At 37.6% G+C, this 22,295-nt stretch overlaps 2 protein-coding genes across 5 annotated transcripts in view; one reads left to right on the top strand and one right to left on the bottom strand.

The window, feature by feature from the left end:
• The window catches only part of col6a4a (collagen, type VI, alpha 4a), a 36,858-nt gene extending 26,197 nt beyond the window's left edge, over positions 1-10,661 (top strand). The window contains exons 26-41 of the mRNA XM_079895778.1: positions 30-92; positions 279-329; positions 546-581; positions 699-761; positions 844-906; positions 980-1,015; positions 2,421-2,457; positions 2,561-2,572; positions 2,693-3,186; positions 3,507-3,603; positions 5,571-6,239; positions 7,190-7,298; positions 7,953-8,077; positions 8,263-8,433; positions 9,882-9,929; positions 10,036-10,661. Coding sequence (XP_079751904.1) covers positions 30-92; positions 279-329; positions 546-581; positions 699-761; positions 844-906; positions 980-1,015; positions 2,421-2,457; positions 2,561-2,572; positions 2,693-3,186; positions 3,507-3,603; positions 5,571-6,239; positions 7,190-7,298; positions 7,953-8,077; positions 8,263-8,433; positions 9,882-9,929; positions 10,036-10,208 — 2,247 coding nt within the window. The 3' untranslated portion in view covers positions 10,209-10,661. The remainder of the gene's footprint in view (positions 1-29; positions 93-278; positions 330-545; positions 582-698; positions 762-843; positions 907-979; positions 1,016-2,420; positions 2,458-2,560; positions 2,573-2,692; positions 3,187-3,506; positions 3,604-5,570; positions 6,240-7,189; positions 7,299-7,952; positions 8,078-8,262; positions 8,434-9,881; positions 9,930-10,035) is intronic.
• Positions 10,661-22,227, bottom strand: pik3r4 (phosphoinositide-3-kinase, regulatory subunit 4). Of its 4 annotated transcripts, none has more exons than XM_079895774.1 (21): positions 21,989-22,227; positions 20,843-21,603; positions 20,610-20,743; positions 19,371-19,980; positions 18,543-18,677; positions 18,192-18,411; positions 17,940-18,115; positions 17,704-17,849; positions 17,162-17,365; positions 16,675-16,876; positions 16,534-16,554; positions 14,922-15,142; positions 14,385-14,607; positions 13,706-13,871; positions 13,428-13,592; positions 13,065-13,276; positions 12,712-12,843; positions 12,131-12,231; positions 11,941-12,029; positions 11,400-11,520; positions 10,661-11,312 (listed from the first exon to the last, which is right to left on the bottom strand). In XM_079895774.1, the coding sequence occupies exons 2-21, from the start codon at positions 21,558-21,560 to the stop codon at positions 11,142-11,144; spliced, it is 4,167 nt and encodes a 1,388-aa protein (XP_079751900.1). In that variant the 5' UTR covers positions 21,561-21,603; positions 21,989-22,227; the 3' UTR covers positions 10,661-11,141. The 4 variants fall into 4 exon arrangements, with proteins under 4 accessions (XP_079751900.1, XP_079751902.1, XP_079751901.1 ...); XM_079895776.1 differs by having other exon boundaries at positions 15,045-15,142; XM_079895775.1 differs by lacking the exon at positions 16,534-16,554.
• Between the last annotated feature and the right edge of the window lie 68 nt (positions 22,228-22,295).

Genomic DNA, 22,295 nt, shown 5'->3' with positions numbered 1-22,295 from the left:
AACCTACGCATCATGCTTTTGCATCACAGGGCCAGCCAGGTGATCCTGGAGATAAGGGATCTTTCGGACCTCCAGGCCCCAGAGGACTACCGGTTACTTTTTTTCTTACTTTTTTAAAAAGCTACTAAAATTCTGCATTGTCAGGCCTGATCCATCATCATTCAATAAAGCTATTTTGTTCTTAAATGTAACAATTCAACAGTTTGTCTAATAATCCGTTTATTTGACGTTAGACACAAATTAACCAACTGATCGCTGCTTTTAATTATTACTAACAGGGAAAAGATGGTGCAGATGGCTATGGATTCCCTGGACTCAAAGGACAGAAGGTTTATATATAATTATACTGCAATAATTTGCTCTCAATTAGCACATTTGGGCTATGTATAATCATAATCATATAAAAAAACATATAATCGTTGAGTTTTTAGACATAGCTCTTTTGAAACTTATTTTGCTTGTTTTGAAACTTAGGTAAAGAAAACTGCATAAAGTGCATATGTATTTATGTTTGTTTATTTATTTATTTGTTACTTTTCTTTAAGGGCGATTCTGGTTTCCCAGGTTTTCCTGGACTTCAGGTGACTTCACATCCATAACTTCCCAGTGCAGTAAACTATAATGCAGTTGGTTCATAAAATAATCTCTCAATTGTGCAACTATTAATGAGTGAACAATGTTTCTTCTTTGAAAATCAGGGCGAACGGGGCTTTAAAGGAGTAAATGGAGGTGGTGGTCCTAAAGGCAACAGGGGAAGAGGGGTATGTAATAACATTTTACAAGCTTTATTTTCTTACTCATTCTGTGAACCTTAAGCAGACTTAATTTGATGTCTGATAACAGGGCAATGCTGGCAGGGCAGGAACACCTGGAAATCCTGGCAGCGAGGGGATGCCTGGACACAGGGTATGTGAAAATTATTCGCATCATATGATCATGGGAAATTGAAGAGATACAGAATGTCATCTTCTTCACATAGGGCCCAAAAGGACCACGAGGAGATAGAAGGATGTCTGTAAGTTTCTGTTTTTCTTTACTACTGCTGTATTTAACATGTAAACATTTTTATATATACTGGAACCTGGAAAGAAATTGTAGGATTTTGAAAATAACACTTTAGTTAACACAATGTGCCAAAAATCCAAACATTTAAATGATTATAAAACATACAAAATATAATAATATAATTTAAAATATTAAAGTAACTGTTTTCTATTTTAATATATATATAGATGTGATGTCAAAGTTGAATTTTCAGCAGCCATTACTCCAGTCCACTCAAATCATTCTAATATGCTGATTTGACTCTTAAAGGAACAATATGTGAGATGATCAGTATGTTATTCTAATGTTGATCTAGCTTACTGCTAGTCTCATACAGCCAACAAACTAACACATAAAATAACACTAGAACTTTCAACATTCGTTTAGTGTGATAGTGTAGACCAAGTGAAACAGCGCTGCGTTACCTCAAGCTTCATTCGTCTAATAAACTGACCTGTGTGAGTAGTAATAAAGCATTTGCGGGTAGTTCGGTAGAATGAAATGTCCTTATTCCCTTATATCCGTGGGACTCGCATGTGGCGCTGATATCTGTCTCTCATTAGCAATCGCGACCTGCTTCATACCACAGTCATGTTGAAAACATCAATGCATTCACTCATCCATAAACATTATTAGATCCCTTTACTTCTCTGCTGGCAAGGTACTTAATTTTGATTAATTGGAAACAGTCCTTCCCCCCTTCTTTTAAACAGTTGGCCAGAGAACAGTGGTTACAATTCCTGAGTTTGGAAAAAATAAGACTTAATTTAAGGGGCTCCGGGCCTAAGTTCACTGTCATGTGGCGTCCTTTCATAAATTATCTCCAAAACCAATTATAACTGTAACTGGACGAATTGATGCTGTCGTCAGGTTTTGCCTTTGATCTACTGATGTTATTCTTTCTCTTTATTGTTTTCTTTATATACACAATGTAAAAACACAATGTATGTCTGTATGCATGTTGTGTTGTTGGTTGTGTTGTTATGTGAATATGTATGTTGATTGTTGTTTAAATAAAAATGAAAAAACTAAATATTAGATCCATCAGCATGACGACAAATTCCATAATTCCGCTTATGCGTCATCAACCTACGCCTTTGTTATTGTAAGAGGTTAGCCACCCCTAGAGGTGAAAAAAAATACATATTGTAACTTTAAATAACATTTATTATTATTATCAGTGTTGAGAAGAGTTGTGCTGCTTGATAAAAAAATCTCCAGGATTCTTTGATGATTAGAATTCTGTTCCTTTTCACCAATTGATTTTTTTTATTCTTTAAAAAATGTTAATATTTTTGAACGTTAGTATTTTTATTTGTTGTCTAAATGCAAAGCATGTTTTTAAATATTTATAAATAAAATATAATCTTTTGTAGGACTGTCAACTGATCTCATATGTTCGAGACAACTGTTGTAAGAAATCTTTATCTACGATTCGTTTTTTTTTCTTAAAATAGATAATAATAGCATTATGATGATGATAATGACATTTTTATGTTTTGTTTTTATTTAACAGTGTGCTGCAAAGGTAGGTAACATTTTACGTCATAAAGGACACTGAGATGAGAAGCAAAAAATGTGAAATATTTTTTTTTTAAATAATGTCCATTATTAAAAATGACTTTTCTCTCCATATGTGTCTCTCTAGATGACATAAAATGCCCTGCCTATCCCACTGATCTTGTGATTGGCATGGACATGTCTGAAGATGTGACTCCTCAAGGCTTTGAACGCATGCGTTCTGTAGTCCTGAGACTCTTGGACAATATCAATGTTGCAGAGAGCAGCTGCCCGACGGGGGCTCGGGTGGCTGTGGTCTCTTACAGCTCCTACACCAAATACATGATCCGCTTCAACGACTATCACCGCAAAAAACAGCTTATTGATGCAGTGAATAACATCGCCCTGGAACGCACTTCAAATCGGCGTAACATAGGCGCTGCCATGCGGTTTGTGGGGAGGAACGTCCTGAAGCGTGTGCGAAAGGGTGTCCTGATGAGGAAAGTAGTAATCTTCCTCTCCGCCGGAGAATCTCAGGATTCAACCTCCCTCACCACGGCCATTCTAGAGTACAAAGCCCTGAACATTAAGCTCGGGGTCATCGGACTGAGGAATGTCCCTACTATTAGAAAAGCTTTTCAGGTAAAGTTAAGCACACTTTACTTTTTATTCATTTAAAGGAATAGTTAATGCAAAAATAAACATTCTGTGATCATTTACTCCCCCTCGTGTCTTTACAAACCTTTTTGCCTACTTTCTTCTGTGGTACAAAATGAAATTTTAAAGTCGCTCCTTTCTCTTACTTAACACAGCTGAAGTTAAGTTTTTCACTTAAATATACTCTTAAAGTCAAAACCTTTGAATGAATTTTCCCTTTAATTATTAAATCATCTGTGTGACTAACACAAAGTTTGAATACAAAAGTAGACCTATTCATTTGTGGGATGTTTTGTTGTATGCAGGCAGATGAAACCCAGAGCTTTATCTTCGCTGTGCTGGGTAGATTGCAAGACCAGAATACTACTCTTAGTAAGATCCAGAGTTGTGTTATCTGCTTTGGTAAGCACCAGTTATTTCTCTCCCTCCTTCTCACAACCGACATATTCTAATATAATAATTTGTTTTGCATTGTAATTTTCAAATCTAACCAATTCAAATCTGTGTGCAGTCTGCATTGTGACTGATTTGTAGTTGAAAAAAAAGTAAGAAGAAAAAAAATATTTTCCCCATTATATACCACCCCCACTTCATTTTAATGGGAATTTCTAGGTGTTTGTGTGTGTGTGTGTGTGTGTGTGTGTGTGTGTGTGTGTGTGTGTGTGTGTGTGTGTGTGTGTGTACAGGTTTATATTGCAATGTGGGGACCAAATGTCCCCAAAAGGAGAGTAAAACCTGAGATCACCTACATTTTTGGGACCAGCAAGCGGTTCCCACAAGAGAAATGGTTTAATAAACATACTAAATGAAAATGTAAAAATGCACAAAGTTTTCTGTGATTTGTAGGTTTAGGGTTAGGGGATAGAATATACAGTTTGTACAGTATTAAAACCATTACGCCTATGAGAGTCACCTCAAAGATAGCGAAACCATGTGTGTGTGTGTGAGAGAGAGTGTGTTCTGCATTGTGGATGTTCTATAGTCTCATGCCTTCGTTTGTGCGTACGTGTGTTCTGGATTGTGATGGATTTTTATTATTTTTGTTGATGAATAAAAAATAATTCGTCATTTTTCCCCCTTTCCCATTCATTCATTATGGGGGTCAAATTGACCCGCGAGGGAAAGATTTGTTACTATTTTTATTACAACCAGAAAAATAGAAAGCAGTAATTTTTTGTGCATTCCAATTTCAAGTGTGAAACTTTGCAGCAAGCTCTTAGACCACTCAGACGAACACCTGATGTTTTAAATTTTTACAGTAAACTCATTTCAGGTCAAAATGACCCGAGGAGATGAGTTGGGTTAAATTAAACGGATTGAAAATTGAAACTTAAGTCTCAGATTTATCTCCTGAGTGTACAATATATGAACTGTCTTCAGATTTGCAAAGATTTTAACATTTCTCATCAAATTAAGGTGTGAATAAAGTTATGAGTAAAGTGAATAAAGTTATAAAGTTAAAGTTACTGCACTCTTAAAGGAGAACTCCGGTCAATTTTAACATTGAGCTCATTTTTTTGTACATTTGGAGTGCTGTCAATACAGAGAACAACGACAAAAATCGGTGTTGCCTACACCGAGTTATTCTATTTTTAAAATTTGCACCCTGTTGACTTCAATGTGTCATTACAAGTGCACAGAAAATGTGAGTGATTCCTTCAGAGTGAACACGGGTGAATCTGACTGCAGTAGATTTGAAAGAAATGGATAAAAATGATGTTATTTAAGCCAGCGCAAAATACCTGTTTACATCCTGTTTTTCGGTTGAAGTCCAAAGTAGTCGATTGCTGAGTTCACGCGCATAGGTTTAGTTACCTATGATCACGCGCGTGAACTCGGCAATCGACTACTTTGGACTTCAACCGAAAAACAGGATGTAAACAAAGGTATTTGCGCTGGCTTAAATAACATCATTTTTATATATTTCTTTCACATCTACTGCAGTCAGACTCACTCGTGTTCACTCAGAAGGAATCACTCACATTTTCTGTGCACTTGTAATGACACATCAAGGATGTTAAGAGCCTAAAAGCAGGTTTAGTACTTGCCCCATTGAAGTCAACAGGGTGCAAATTTTAAAAATAGAATAACTCGGTGTAGGCAACACCGATTTTTGTAGTTGTTCTCTGTATTGACAGCACTCCAAATGTACAATAAAATGAGCTCAATGTTAAAATTGACCGGAGTTCTCCTTTAAAGGTAGGTGAAAGCATGAAATGAATAAAAACTATTTAATGAATGAACATTCAAGGAATGAAATATGTGTAGAACTTTGTGAATGATGGGTGTTTCAATTCTGCAGAACATCCTATGGAGATCTTTGGCCGTAGTTTCTTTGTGGTCATATCTACACTCTTTTCTCTTCTAAGATCCCTGCAGACCAGCTAGAGAATGTGTGGGCACCAACCTGGAATTTGCTCCTCAGGAGTTGGACATGGACTTGGCAGTGATTGTGGACGGCTCTCGTAGCATCCTGGCCGACGAGTACGAGGGTGTGAAGGAGGTGCTTGGCGGTGTGCTAGATCAGATTGTTGTGAGCAGTCGACCCAACGATGCTGACAATTATGCAAGAGTGGCCGTCTACCAGCATAGCTCTACGTACAGCGAAGCCCAGTCTGCTGTGAAAGTCATATTTGGCTTCCAACAGTTCCCTGATCGTGATCTAATGAAGAGTAGCATCTACCAGAATCTAAAGCAAACCGGAGGCTCTTCCAGACTCGCCCTTGCGATGGAAAACGCCATAATGCAGGCCATCCTCACAGCTCCAAAGGGTCGCAAGAACAAGATGGTACTGGCCATCATAGGGGAAGAGATGGCATCTCAGGACAGAGCAAAGCTGGAATCTATCTCCAGCAAGGCGAAGTGCGAGGGTGTTGTTCTCTTCACCCTGACGGTGGGTGACCACATCAGCAGTACTCAGGTGGAAGAGTTTGCCAGCTATCCCTTAGAACAGCACATCATTCACCTGGGCCACTTGAAACACGGAGAGCAGGAGTACACACAGCGCTTCATGAGGACGTTCTTCCACATTCTGAGCAGTAAGTGTTCCACATCATTCGATACATATTTGAGGGCTTTGCCTAAGCTTTGCAATAGTTCTCCCAATGAACACTGCTCACCCTCATTTCGCTCAGAAAGCATAAAAAACACCATACAAGTTATTGATATGACCTGAGCACTATATTCCACCTCTTCTGATGCCGTAAAATAGATTTATGTGAGAAACAAATGATATAATATACATATGATACTTTTTGTCCTGTTTTTGAAGCTTGACATGGGTAATCTGTCCCTTTAATGATGACTTTGCCATACACATGTGGGTGTTAAAGGGTTAGTTCACCCAGAAATTTAAATTCTGTCAGTAATTACTCACCCTCATGTTGTTCCAACCCCGTAAGACTTTTGTTCATCTTAGGAACACAAATTAAGATATTTTTGATAAAATCTGAGAGCTGGCTCACTCCTTCATAGGCTCAACTTTTCATCCCAGAAAAGTTAGTAAAGTTGTGTAGGCTCACTATTGGCCAGCATCACACGCATCACACACATGACCAGCGTCGGCCAATAGTGAGCCTACGTTCTGACATACAACCCAGAAGCGCTGCGCTGTTACTCTACATCAACAGCTTAAGGGAATGACATGGAAGAGAAAAGATGGTTAAATAAAGTCGTTATTTTTGTGGGTTTTTTTGTGCACAAAAAGTATTCTCGACGCTTGATAAACTTAAGGTTGAGCCACTGTAGACACTTGGACTATTTTAACAATGTCTTTACTAACTTTTCTGGGCCGACCAGTTTCAATTACAGAGAAGCCTATTTAGAGGAGTGAGCCAGCTCTCAGATTTAATCAAAAATATCTTAATTTGTGTTCCGAAGATGAACGAAAGTCTTACGGGGTTGGAACAACATGAGGGTGAGTAATTACTGACAGAATTTAAATTTTTGGGTGAACTAACCCTTTAATATAGTTTCTTTGTGAATGCAGAGAATGTGAACTCCTACCCTCATCCATCACTCCAGAGTCAGTGTGATAATTTTCAAGAAGGTCTAGGTCAGCGTTTCAACTACGAGGCTGCAGAGAGACCACTAGACAGGTATCAAATGACAAACCCTGCTTTATCATCATCTAATGTGAAACATCTGTTTGTTTGAAATCATGGCTGTAACATTTAGCATTAACCTCTGTATTTATTTATTTACATATAAACGAGGCTGGTGCTAATTTAATAAGCTGCAGGTTAATAAAATATTAAATACTTGATTTATTTACAATTTATTTATTATTATGTAATTTACATAGAAAGGAGGCAGGTGGTTATTTAATAAGATTTTAATAAGATGTGGCTTAATAATTAAACCTGCAATACATTTATCTATATATTTATTTATGTAAATTATATCATATATATATATATATATTATAAAATTTACATAAAAAATATATGAATAAATGTATTTATTTCACATTTATTTTATTAACATGGATCTTTATATACACACACACACACACACACACACATATATATATATATATATATATATATATAAGATCCATGTTAATAAAATAAATGTGAAATAAATGCATTTATTTATTTATAATTATTGTAGAAAGATTGTAATTACAAAAAAGGCAGGTGCCTATTTAATAAGATAAAGATTTTTGTGTTAAAATATTTTGTGCAAAAATGGCTCAACTGTTTGTGAATATCTATTATGTGCCCAGTGTCAAAACAAAAGCTATTTCCTAGGTATCCTTTGCCATCCGCTGTATACCCAAATGTGGTGGTGGAAGAGAAAAAGAAGGAGACTGAGGACCAAAAGACATTAGGCCATGGAGACTCGTTAGTCAAGTCTCCAATTGACCGCACATACAGTATGATCTTACTGTACAATTCTCTGCTCACATCACTGTGTCTCTAGTGCTTAAACCTATGATCAAAAACAATAACAATTTATCTTTACTGAAAACTTAGGCAGTCTCATTTAAGAGTTACTTATTTAAATGATTTTCCAGCATCATTGTCATGGCTTATTAGTAAAAAAGCGTTTTGCTTTCAGGTTTCTGCCACCTGAACAGTGACGGTGGAACCGTCTGTGGTGAATATATGCAGCAGTGGTACTATAAAGAAGCAGTTGATGCATGTTTACCCTTCTGGTACGGGGGCTGTGACGGTAACCGGAACCGTTTTAGTTCAGAAAAGGAATGCCTTCAGACCTGCGGCAAACAAAGTAAGTAACTGACAGTGTTGGGGAAAGCTAACTTTAAAAGGAATGCGTTACAATTTAGAGTTACTCCTTAAAAAAGTAACTAATTACATTTACTCTTATTGAAAGTAATGTGTTACGTTACTTTTGCGTTAATTGTTTCTCGTCTGAGCTGGGCTTGCTTACTTTTTTTTTTTTTTTTTCTTTCCAATAACAAAAACTAAAGTTCTGTTTCTGGCAAATGTAAAGGCCCTTCCACACCAAACGTGAAATGCCAATTCACGCATGTACAGTAGAGGGCGCCGCTCAAACAAACCTTTCAGCGGTGCTGCCATTGTGGATTCCAGAAGACACTGTAGAAGAAAGCTGAACACTTACTTCAGCAATAAAAAAATAATAAAGAAACAGAAATGTGATGTTTAACTAAAGTCATTTTTGCTTATTAGATGGTTGAATTGGATCATCGAAGGTCAGCTGCAAAGACATTGGTTAATAAAGTGAGATTAAATACATAAAGTATATTTGTATTATTTAACATATTTAATTATTGCAGGTTCGCATAATATTCAGCGTTTGCATTCACCGTGTTTTATTAATTTTGAGAAACACTGAATCTGTTTTTTGTGTAAGTGAGATGAGTAAATGCCTACTCACATTTAGTTTAGAACTACAATAACCATCATGTTCACTCTGCGCACACAACGCCTGCACTCCTGATTTCTCTCAACATGGCTCTCATGAGGTGTCAGTCAACAAATGGGTAACTTGCATTATTTACTTGAAAAAGTAGCTCAGATATTTTGTTGTAAATCTAAAAGAAATGCTTACTTTACTAGTTGCTTGAAAATTTAATTTGATTAGATTACTTGCGTTTCTTGTAATGCATTACCCCTAACACTGTGCACTGGTTCATAAATCTTTGTAAACTTTCATCATTTTTAGTTTAAGCTGGTCTGCCAGCCTGGCAAAATTTCCTTTTTGCTATTATAGTCTTGCTTCTCTTTCAGCCTGAATAGCTGAAAAGTTGTCCAAAACCTCCAGTTGCACCTCACTGCAGTACACGAGATCCAGGGGGCGGAGTTGGATCCAGATATAAGGGGTGGAGATTGGTAGGTTTAGGGGTGGGTTTAGGGATCAGGGGGTGGAGATGGGTAGGTTTAGGTATATGTAAAGTGGGAGGAGTTGGATCTGGATCCAACTCCTCCCCAACAGACCAGTCTGATGAGTCTGAGAGACCAACTAAGACCAGCAAACCAGTTTAGGGTAGTTTAAGATTTCAGAAAGGTAGTCCAACCCAAAACTTACACCATTAGTTGCTATTGTACATACATCAAGCCGTGTAAACAGATTGCAATTCCATTTTGTGCCACTAGTGAAATTACAAATTGAACATTTAAGAAATGAACGATCACACAAGGTACTTTGTCAATATAAAAAAGCTGAAACATTTTTATTATTTATTCCATCTCCAGATCCTGAAATAATCCTGCAGGCAAAAGAGGAAATCGCATATTTTGATGGTGAGAAATCACTTCTGTAAATGCTTGTCTGTCTTTTGCCGATTTTTCTCTGTAAAGCCAGTAAAAGGATTATGCATCAACTCTTTCCTGATGTTTCCACTCACAGATGCGTGCCTCATGAAACAGGATGTGGGGCCCTGCAGTAACTATGTTTTAAGCTGGTACTATGACATCCAGCAGAATGAATGTATACACTTCTGGTTTGGAGGATGTGGAGGAAACAAAAACAAGTTTGACACAAAGGAGGAGTGTGAAGCCCTTTGTCTAAGGGACATTTAACCTGGATGACTTTCAAAATTACACTTTTTACATTTGAACAAATGTTCACTCTTGCATTTAGCTTTTTTTTTATTTTTTTAAGCTAATTAATTTTTTTGTAAAAAATATTCAATTTTTACTACAAAAAAAGCTAAGAATTACCCATCAGCATCCAACACAAAAGCAAATTAGCTTTTTCATCGTATGTATACATACATACATACATTTACATTTCATCTTTAATAAAGTTATACATCATCAGTTAGGTCACACTGTATGTCAATGTACATAAAGGTTGTTAGTGAAGAAGTTCTGTGACAGCACCAATAATGTGGAAATACATTTTTTGACACTAAATAAAACACAAGTCTTTAAAAACTGTGAAAAACTGCTCGCAACCTATTTTACATCTGTAACTTGTCATATGTTTGAGTAAAACCAGCTTTTCCAAAATAAAAAAGTAGGGTTGGACTTAAATATGCCGTGTTTTTCAATGTTTTTCAGCAAAAACACCAAGCAAATACACATTTCTCGTCACATTTATTTTGTAATATTACACAGTGATTACAATGGAAGTTTCATTCCATGTCTTGCATTCAGGCCTTGAAAGAAAACTGGGTGTTTACATAGCTGTGCAGAAATAACACTATAAGTGTAAGTATAGTGTAAAACAGACTGCAAATACTTTTTAGCTATACCATGTCCTGTTTTCTACAGTGTGGCCATATTGTATGACCTTGATATCAGCATGAAGCAGTTGCACAAAAGAACAAAACACAAAGAAAACTGTTCACACACAAACCGCAGGCTTACACTGTTTTATATCGTTAATATTAAAGTGGATTTGATCCTAAATGACTGAATTATATTAATTGGCATTATATTTAAATTTACATTGCACTTGATTGGACGTTCATACAAATAATGTCGTCCCATCTTGGCACAGTGTGTCTCTCACTTCCAGACTTTGACAATGCCATCTCTAGAAGAGGTGACTATAAAGCCTTGGGTGGTCTGGAACGTCGCAATATCAGTAATGATGTCATGGTGGCCCACGGGAAGGGATTCTGGGCCACGGCGAGGCGTGTCCTCGGTGGATCCGCTCTTCTGCTTACTGTGGATCTCCTGGTGAGGTTGAAGGGAGGCAGAAGTGAAGATCAGATAAATATAAGCATGCAGAAAACAAAAATCTGATGGAAATGAGCTTCAGACCTGTACTACTTCTGTTCCTTCTATGATCTTGCGATTGTAGAACACAGAAGGGCAGTGAAGAGAGTCATTAGCACCGCCAGCGACGATGTATGACCTCTCAGGGTAGGCCAAATCCCAAAACCTGTAGATGTCATTTAGAACACTCAAATTCATATATTTTCAAATTGTTTTATTTTTTCAATATTTTCAATATTTGTCCATATGCCCTCAGAACCTTTGGATGTCAAACATTTAACTGTATCTAAAAGGCAGCTGTTTATGTATGAAGATACCCTCGAAAACAAATTCAACTGAGCTTTGGAAATATTTAATGACTATATGGAGGAAGTAATGTCTGGAGTTTAAATTTTAAAAAAAATGCAATTTTTTTTATTGATTTACTTTACTTTTTTCAATCATAGATGGCCAAAGATACATAAAAAAACAGCATTTTGCACCCTTGAAGGGCACTTCAGGCCATTTGTAGGGGTGTTCCAAAGGAAAGTCTTCTGAATCCCTTTTTCCAATATCTTTTAACAAATCAACAGTGATTTAGGCACACCTGATTCTCATGTCTGATCCAGCTGTAAGGAGGAGAGGGTTGCCATCGGCAGGGCTGCAGTATATTCCATGTACACTGTGAGGAGAGGGCTGTGGAGGACAACAGAGTCCAGAATGATGACAGCTGGTAACTTAGATGAATTTACTCATTATTTTTGTTTTGTGATGGAAAAGTGACAACATGCAACAACCTGCATCTCTGAAAGCGGAGGTGCAGAGCTGGCCCACAGGGTAAACTTCCTGTCTCCAGTCTCCATATCCCACATGGACACCTCATTGTTACCTTGGACAGCTGTAGAGAATGAGGAAAATCTTTATGAACATACTATATTATATATTTATAATCTATATAGATACGGTACATACTGCATACAAACATGCTACCATTCAAAAGTTTGGGATAAAAAATATATATATCTTTAGTTAAAAAAACAGTTGTTAGTTTATTGTTATTTTAGTAAAAAAAAAAAAGATTTAAAAAATGTCTTTTTTTTAACCTTCTATTCATCAAAGCATGTTTTCACAAACATATTAAGCAGCACAACTGTTTTCAACATTGATAATAATAATAAGAAGCAACAAATCAGCATATTAGAATGATTTCTGAAGGATCATGTGACACTGAATAATGGCTGCTGAAAATTCAGCTTTGCCAGGAATAAAATATATTAAAAAAGAAAACTGGTATTTTAAATTGTAATACTATTTCAGAATATTACTGTTTTTATGGTAATATTTTCAATTATCAAATAAATGCAAGTAAATTTTTCACCTGCAATGACAGAGGACTGATAGAGTGGATGCATCAGCAGGCGTCTGATTCGAGCTCGGGCTGGGTGGGAGTGGCTGGAAATCGGTAGCTGAAACCGCATATCCCAGCATGCCATTGTGCCATTACTTGTGCCTATAAGTAGGACATAAAACAAATCCAAGCTTGACCGAGCAAACCTAGTTTATCCAATGCTTTCATAGTCTAGGAATTTCCTGAAAGCCATGATCAGCACTCATTTCTAATGTACAATGTATTGTATAAAGTGCTACATAAATAAAAGTTACTTGATTTAATGATGTTTCTGTATAAGCACCACTAAACATCATCGACTGTAAGCTATGCAGCTATCTTACCCACACACAGCCAACACTGGTGCATGTCCACAGCAAAGGAAGTGATGAGGCCCAGACGTAGGTCATGGCGAAGAGTCCAAGCGTTGCTGTTGCTGCGGAGGTCCCATCCCACCAAAAAGCCGTTCACAGTGGCGTAGGCCAGAACCGTCTGTGCCCCCGAATTAAAGTGATGTACGTCCACCACACAGCCCTCATCCTTTGGATCCAGGAACCTGAAAAAGACTCAGCGGCTCACTGATCTGACTGCATTAGTGACACTGACCTAAGTGTGATGGTCTTGATTTACTTATATGTACTATTATATGGCAGCACACAAAGTCAGGAAGTGGAATGGGAGTAAATATTTATGTGACCTGCACACACCTGGTCTGACAGGGCTGGACTTTGGGTGATTTGGGTGGCTTGTTTGCCTCAACTGCAAGAAGCTGAATGGAACCATTATCTGATGCGACAGCAAGGTAATGCGACCCCTGACAAAAGGTCAGTGTTTTTACATGTCCTCCAATCCGAGAATACGTCAACACAGACCTGAAACAATCACATTTTCAATCTTCCCTGGTCACATAACAGTAAAACAAAAACCTAAAAAATACATAGAAACAACATAGAAGTCAAAATACGGACATTAAGACATTCAATACCTTGTGGTGGTCGTCTTGCCCTCCATTTTCTGGCTGTCCCAGATCTTTACAGTTCCATCATTGGAGCATGTAGCAAAGATGGAGTGCTCGTCAGACACTCGGATTCGGTTCACAGCAGATTTGTGCTCGTGAAGATGGGCCACTAGAAGACCTTTTGGATGCCACCCTGCAATGCAACAGCTACAGTTACCAAAGTGGAAAAACTAGAAAACTTCAAGCAACTCATAATTGAAAGTAGTTCAGCTACAGAAAAGCCATCCTTTTGAAAAGCAGTATCTTTCAAAATATCTTTATGATATTGTTCATACTTCATCATATGAATTGTATATAGCATTCATACTGATTTTGAATGAATGACCTCAATTAGGGAGAAAGCATCACATACATTACCGTTCAAAAGTATGGGGTTGATGATAAAAAATAAACTCCGCATTATGGGGACAAAATGTCCGCACAAAGATGGCAATACTCGAAATCCTTGTGGGGACATTAAGATATTTTACAATTTAAAATATCTTTTTTTTCTAAAATGAAATGACTTAACTTAAGGAGCTTTGTATTTTAAATATAAACAAAAAATAAGAAGAGGTCTACAAAAAGGTCGAAATCGTACTGATTTTTAGCAAGCAAAGGCTAGCCAGCCACATGATATATTAGGGCGGAGACGAGACTGCTGTACCTGGCAGCGGAGGCCTGCTCTCCCACTCTGCGCTCTCCATCATCTGTTTGGCCATGCGCTCTGCGTTGCATTGCTCTCTTTTCTGCTGCACCAGCTGTTGCAGCTCAGCCTTGCACGTAGTGATGCGGCGCTGGTACGTAGACGCTCCGGTTACGGACTGTACCACTTGAATGCTAGGGAGCACTGTGGTTTTCCTGGGCTGCACAGATCCGGCCTCAGGCACCTGCGGTTGAAGAGCAAAGGGGATAGGTTTAAGATAAAGATTTTAGTTCTTTATCACCACTATTGAGGAACAACATGCTAAGTGTATTTAATCTAGGGACATTCCTGCATGTCTGAGTAAACATGATGGAAAATATCAGATGACTGATATGATTGAAAGGCTTTACAGACTACAGAGTTGCAACACGGACAAATGCACACTAAGACAGGTGTTGATGAAGAAAGGATGATAGAAGTGGCAGAAAGGAGAGGGAGAGAGGACAGAGAAAGAGAAGAGGGGAGGGACGATAGCACACTGTCGGCTCAGCGGTCGACCTGGGCTGAGGATGGAACATGAGGGAGGTTAAGAGTCTGTGAGGAACTCTCAGATCGCAGGCGCTCTCCAGCAAGAGTTCCACTGGGTTCCCCACCACCGCTCGGAACTAGAACATTAGGTACCGTCGAGGGAGTCGCCGTCGAGCTGGGAGGGTCCAGAGAACCAAACATGCTCTTCCACTCTTCGTTCAAGTTGGAGTCCTGTTTCGTATGCTTGCGAGCTGTCACAAGAGAAAAAAATTTGACATGTTTTAAATGTGGTTCTGATAAATGATGCATTTCTGGTTTCTAAAACACTCTGTGCTGCTCAGTTACCGTTAACATGCATACTGACACATGAAAAAGAAATCAGGCAATGGATTTAGTCAGCGCAAAGACCCAGTACTTAAAAATAAAGTTGTTTAATATTAGTTCAAAAAGTGAATATTATCATAGAACAGAAGCAAACAATCAAATTTTACTTCCCAAATACACTTGAACTGAAGGGGACTACACAATATGTTGAGATCATTAACTCTCAGCAAATAAATCACCAATATTTCAAACCACCTACAACTTCTTTTATAGCTGCAGTTTTACAAGCCCAGCTTCAGTCATTTTTTTTTTTCGCACTAGATAAAAAATTGTGTGAGGAATAATAATGCTTGCAATGCAGTAAAATAGTATAGATATAGCTAATATTTCTCAACTTTCTAAAGACAGCCCTAATTTGAAACATTTTTTTAAACTAGGTATAAATAGGTATTTATCCATGAAAAATATATAACTGTTTTTATATTATAGGCAGGGGATCCCTCGCAAAGCGATCATCATATTTGGGGGTCATCGGCATTAAAAAAGTTTCTGCAATAATATTCCCCAGCTAATAGGGAATCTATGAGAATAAATATTTACATGCACTATCATTCAAAAGTTTAGAGTCAGACAGTAAGTTTTAAAAAATAAAAAAAATTTTTTTTTTAAAGTCTCTTATGCTCACCAAAGATGCATTTATTTGATCAAAAATACAGTAAAAACTGTAATATTATTATAATTTTAAATAACTATTTTATTTTTTTAAATATATTTTAACATGTAATTTATTCCTGTAATGGCAAATATTAATGATCAGTAGCCATTACTCCAGTCATCGGTGCCAAATGATCCTTCAGAAATCATTCTAATATTCTGATTTGGTGCTCAGTAAACATTTCTTAGTATTATCAATGTTGAAAACAGTTGTGTTGATTAATATTATTGTTAATCATGAAATCGGTTTTTGTCAGGATTCTTTGATAAATATAAAGTTCAAAAGAACAGTATTTATGACATTATAAATAACTTTACTGTTACTTTTGATTAATTGAATGCATCTTTGCTAAATAAAAGAACTGATTTCTTTAGAAAAACCTAAAGTTTTAAATGGTAGTGTATACTGGGAAATGACTGCAACAAAAAGCATCATTAGCCCAAATGTGCTAGAGTGCATAACAAAGTGTATCTATCCACATCATATCTGCCACTTATCATGAATTCTCTGATCTAGCCACACAAAGCCTAGTCAAAGTGTTAGTCAAAGTGAGTGATTATAACTTCAAACAGAGATTAGCTGTTTGACACCTAAACAATATACCAGAGGCAGAAGGGATGAAGTCTGTAAACAAACGAAAAAATATAATGCATTAATTTTAAATGGTGAACTAACGACATGAGAAGCGTATATATCTTCAATTGAAGTAGCAGTAAAAATGACCGCACAAATTTTATCACCCACCTCTCTTGTCTTCAGATTCTTGCTTTGGCTTGATCAGGTCCACCTGTCGGCCAGTGATCCCCAGTGTACCGAGATCAATGACTCCACTGAGGGCTCCATCACTCAGGTGGCTCTGGTCTACGATGTTGGCTTTGGCCTTGTTGGACTTGAGCATGAAGTCTTTCAGAGCCAAGAGCTTGTCCTCCTCAGCTTCCGTCATTCCCTGAAAGAAATCACATGATAACTGCTCAACTTGATTTATACAAGTGACACATGACTTATTGTTCCTAAAACGACCTTTCTATTAACCAGTCATTACTCAGGGATAGTGTTAGGGAAAGGAATATGGTTATTTCTTTGAAATGTTGCTATAAAACTAAAAAGTAATTATTTATTCATTAAAAAAACAAATCACAAAGAAATTCTAACTACAGTAGCAACATCATATATTTATGTAAATAAATAGATAATTAAAAACTAGAATAGAACTTAAATTTATTTTCCTAACCTGTGAGAGAAGTTTCTTAAGGAGTTGTGCAATTGCTGGATCCTCAGGAATGGGGCATTCTGGGATGGAGCCATTGCGCTTTTTTTGGCGAAGTAACAGGTGTCTGAAGAGGCTTCCGATGTCTTTGGAACGCAGTGCGTAGTCAAAGATGGAGCGACTTACAGGCTCTTTCAGCACACTGAGCAACACAATCTCCTTATCAATCTGTCCAAAGGCAGAAAAATTGTTTAACCAAAATTAAAATTCTGTCATTTACTCACCCTCATCCAAATCTGTATGACTTTTCATTTCTTCCATGAAACACAAAAGGTGAATGGTTTAAGAATTTCAGGCCATAATAACTTAAATTTTGGTCTGTTTGTCTGTCTTATGAACTATTTTTATGACAGTCCTCAATTACTTTTATCACTGTATATTAAAAGAATGGTCAGCAGATTCATTTAAAACACACCTTTTGTGTTCAGTGTAAACAAGAAGTGGAGCAAATAAGTCACAACTAATATGATACACTAGAGCCGAAGCCCGCACTAATGTAACCTTACCTGTATAATCGGCTGAGTGATAAAGGGGTTGAGATGGGGCATAAGTTTGCAGTAGACATCAGCAATGTTTAAGTGCTGAGCGACAACAGTGATGAAACCCACGGCTCCATAGCGGATCCAGAGATTGGGATGACACAAGAAAGGAGCTGTGGGATAGTAACATTTTAAATAATAAATGATATACAATTACGAAGCACATTGTACAATGGACTATGAATGAAGAGAGTTTTTCTGACCAATATCACTGACGAACTCGTAGATGTGAGGTTTCTGCAGTAGCCCCAGCTGACACATGCAAGTGAGAGCGTTGAGAGCTTTATAAATGACAAACTCCTCAGCGTCACTCAGGCCTTGCTGCAGAAGAGGTTTCAGGATGGAGGAACTCTGCCAGCCCACATATGCTGCTACACCTGCAGAGAGGAGGAGATTTGGTTACCATGTTGCGAGAGCCTGCCTTCATATGAAGCGACTGTGGTGGCAACTTTCCTACTATGCTGTCAAAGAAAGCTCCACGGAGGTGCCAGTCATTCTTGTCGTTGAGGAAGGTGATCATGTGGGAGAGGAGGACATCGTTGGCTTTCTGTCTGCCGAAGAACACGCAGAGGCGTGTGATGCCGTTCTCCATCAACGTCTGTTTGACGATGTTCTCAGGGTCGCTCAGTAAAGTCACCACCTTCTGCTGAACCATCTCATGCAAGGCCTGCAGCTCTTTGGACGGTAGATGGATCATATCCACAGCGTTTTAATGATAGCATACAAATCTTGTCCTGCAAACTGGTTATTAATGTTGTTTCAAAACTACCATAAAAGTGAGATTTAATTGAAGGACCAACATTTACCTGAATCATAGTTTTCATTGGGGTGAAGAGTTTCTTCTGTGTCCTCTCCATTGAGGTCTTGTTCAGAGCTCAAATTATTCTCCTGCACCAGCTCCAGAAAACGCAGTGCTGTCTCAGCCAAATGTGCTATGTTCTCTATAAATATAATAATAATATAACATACACTACTGTTCAATAGTTTAGAGTCTGTAAGATCTTTTAAATGTTTTTAAAGAAGTCTCTTCTGCTCTAATTTGACCAAAAACACAGCAAAACATTAATATTGTGAAATATAAATTAAAATAACTATTTTTCTATTTTAATATATTTTGAAATGTAATTTATTCCGGAGATGGCAAAACTAAATTTGCAGCAGCCATTACTCCAGCCTTAAGTGTCACATGATCCTTCAGAAATCATTATTATAGTTTTATATTACATCATTATACATCATTTTTGTTTCAGAATTCTTTGATGAATAGAAAGTTAAAAAGAAAAGCATTTATTTGAAATATAATTTTTTTGTAACATTATAAAAGTCTTTACTGTTACTTTTGTTAAATTTAATATCAATTTCTTAAAAAATAACTCTTACTTAAAAATAACTCTTACTGACCCCAAACTAAGTTTTGAACATTAATATAATGTAATATAATATTTAAGTCAATATGAAACCCCTTTCATAATCCATTGTACTAACGTAACCTTAAGTATTTCCAATTTAATGTTTTTTTGTTTTTTTCATTTAAAACCAGAAGCTTAATAGATCGTGAAAACTATTTACAGTTACACATTTAAAAGGCAGACAATTTAGACAATTTTCTCCAGAGATTTCTAGCACTAGAATACCTGCATAAGCAAGTCTGACGATCGTTGCTTCATCTTGGGCCAAGTGGGCAATCCCAGGTAAAATGTATTCTGGGTAGATATTAACATCATTGCGAGGAACCTCCTTGACCAGCGCCAGCACTTTAGTCAGTGTGCGAACGGCCTCGGCCCTGACGCGCGGCATCGAGTCATTGCAGAAATGCAGCAAGTATGGTGTGATCCTGTCCAGCAGAATCTCTACATTTAGCCGGCCCGCCAGATGAAGGATCAGTTCCAGAGCTGCCAGTTTGGAGTCGCAAAAGCGCAGCGTCTGCAGACAGGATGTGATCACTGACACCAGCACCACCAGCCCTTGCTCCTTGGATGAACTAAGTTCCTGAGATGCCTTCTCCTGCTTTTCAGCTTTCCCAGTCTGCCCGCCACTGCACAGGTTATTGAGGATGTTCTCCAGGTTCTTGCGTATCACCAACACCCTTTCGTCAGCAGACTGGAAGGTCTCCTTGGCAAACTGGGCCATGTAGGGCTGAAGGAAGGTGTAGAAGATTTCTGGGAAAGCTTTGCCTCGCTGCTGCTTCAGGTATTCTTCAGCCGTCAGGCGCTTTTCCGGTTCTCGCTGCACCATTTGTGCCACCTGCATAAAGTGGATGAAATTATTTAGAGTACTATGTAATATCTAATTAAGAGTACTGACTAGTATCATTTTATTTATTAATTATTGTAGAGTCAGTAAGATTTAGTTTGATAGAAATAACACTTTATTCAGAAAGGATGCATTAAATTGATCAAAAGTGACAGTAAAGACTATTTCAAATAAATGCTGTCCTATTCATCAAAGAATCCTGTAAAAAGATTTGATCATGGTTTCCACAAAAATATTAAGCAGCACAACTGCTTTCAGGAGTGATAATAATAAGAAATGTTCTTAAGCACCAAATCAGCATATTAGATTGATTTCTGAAGGACCTTGTGACACTGAAGACTGGAGTAATAATGCTAAAAATTCAGCTTAACCATCACATAAATAAATTGCATTTTAGAATATATTAAAATAGAAAACAGTCATTTTAAGTTGCAATTATATTTCACAATATTACTGTATGTTTGATCAAATAAATGCAGCCTTGGTGAGCATAAATGCCTTATTTAAAAAACATTTAAAAATAGCAGCTCCAAAATGGTAGTGTATAAGTTTGTAGAACCTAAAGTGAAAATGTGAAATAATACAAAATATCTAAAATCTCAAATGAATAGAAATGCTACCAGTTCTCTAATACTGTGATCCTCAATTTTCATCAGCACTTGTTCGGTCTGGAAATGTCCTTTACGGTAAGCCAACAGTTGTGAGAGGTCGAAGAGCGGGACGCCCTCTGTGAACAATTCTGCAATCACACAACCTAACAAAAGAAAATGAAACAAGAAAGGTCTTTGAAAAATATTTCATATATTATACGGCACCCGCTTTAAGCAAACAGAAAAAAATATATAATGGATACCAGCTGAGAAGATGTCCATGGGTTGCTTGAGTTCTCCCCTGGTCCGTTGGCTATTGCTGGAGAGATCCACAAGCGGTGTTGTCTGGTCACTTTCGGTGGCAAACATACTGCCATCCACGAATCTCTCCGGAGCAATGTAGCACGTTCTCCTCCTGGACGTGTCGAAGAAGTAGTTGAAATCTGCAGGGTTGTCTTCAGGCAAGTATGTGGGTTTAAAACTAGCAAAGTCTGTGAGAAGCACCCAGTTCCAACTTGTCACCATAACATTCTCTGTTTTAATGTCACCATGACGCACACCAGATTTATGGGCCTGGTCCACAGCATTGAGGAGCTGGAAAGCAATCCACTTCTTCTCCACGTTGTTGAGAAACGGCCGTGTACTGATACGGTCATACAAGTTATCCCGAACATACTGCCGAAATAGTATGGCTGCTTTCTCAGTAAGTGTGGCTTTTTGAAAAGGCAGACAGTTCTGACAGGAGTGCAGTCTGATTTTCAGCTCCTCCAGTTCTTGCTTGTAGCTGGTCAGGGGCAGAGAGGGGTCCTGGATTGCAAAGACTTTAACCACAACCAATCCTTCTCTATGTTTCGCCCGGGCCACTTTGAAAAAACGCGTACTGCCCAGACTTTTGTCATATTCATAATCATGGATGTCAGAGAAATAACTGTCCACTGAAAGTATCTGCGATGGAGCAATTCCAGCCAGTTGGTTCCCCATCTCACTGGATCAGAGATGGCTGGCCCAAAAGACAAATCTATACCTGTGATAGATAGATAGATAGATAGATAGATAGATAGATAGATAGATCTGCAGTTTATTACAAAAATCTACTTTCTCTTAAAATGATTACTAATAACAATCTGCAACTAACGTTAGAGTAAATAAATACATGAAAAGTCTTGTCATAAATTCAGTATAATCTTCAGATCCAGTATAACGTTACAGCCTTTCACACCATAGTGTCATCAGATATTAAATGCTGCATCATATCTGTTAGCAATACTAGCTAGAAAAAATAACTCAAAAATGTACATTGTTGTCTTTTTCTATCCACATAAACTACCAGTTATAACGAAATATGTCAAATACGTGTGCGTATATAGTGTTTGTTTACAGCACTGATGTACAAATAAACGGTTGTTTACCTGATTGTTTGAGCCCCGGCGCGCTGTCAACCGACTGGTTAACTAGAGTTATTACACAAAACCACTTTACACAAAATGACATTCTACATTTTGCCTAAGTTAAAACGAACAATACTAGAAGAAATGTCAAATGATACAAACGATACTTTATACAGATATTTACAAAAAAGAGCCGCTTCGTTTGTTATGTCTCAGTAGTGAACTAGAGGTGTGTATCCTCGATGGCTGATCTGAGATCTGATCGTCAGCTCATTAGCGACACGCTATTGGATGAAAAGCCTGTCTCGACTGATCTCAGATCAGCCGG

The sequence above is a fragment of the Squalius cephalus genome (assembly GCF_949319135.1).
Source record: "Squalius cephalus genome assembly, chromosome: 15".
In the NCBI taxonomy this organism is placed as follows: Eukaryota; Metazoa; Chordata; class Actinopteri; order Cypriniformes; family Leuciscidae; genus Squalius; species Squalius cephalus.
The sequence above is the reverse complement of the archived record's forward strand: the minus strand, read 5'-3'. Positions and strand labels throughout refer to the sequence as shown.

What these genes read in the sequence shown, in the direction of transcription:
- pik3r4 (XM_079895774.1), bottom strand. Translation starts at nt 21,560, where the DNA reads ATGGGGAACCAACTGGCTGGAATTGCTCCATCGCAGATACTTTCAGTG. An exon ending in CGAGTTCGTCAGTGATATTG is followed by an intron (nt 17,850 to 17,939) that starts GTCAGAAAAACT and finishes ACTATCCCACAG; the next exon opens with CTCCTTTCTTGTGTCATCCC. An exon ending in GTCCAGCCCTGTCAGACCAG is followed by an intron (nt 13,277 to 13,427) that starts GTGTGTGCAGGT and finishes AGTCTTTTTCAG; the next exon opens with GTTCCTGGATCCAAAGGATG.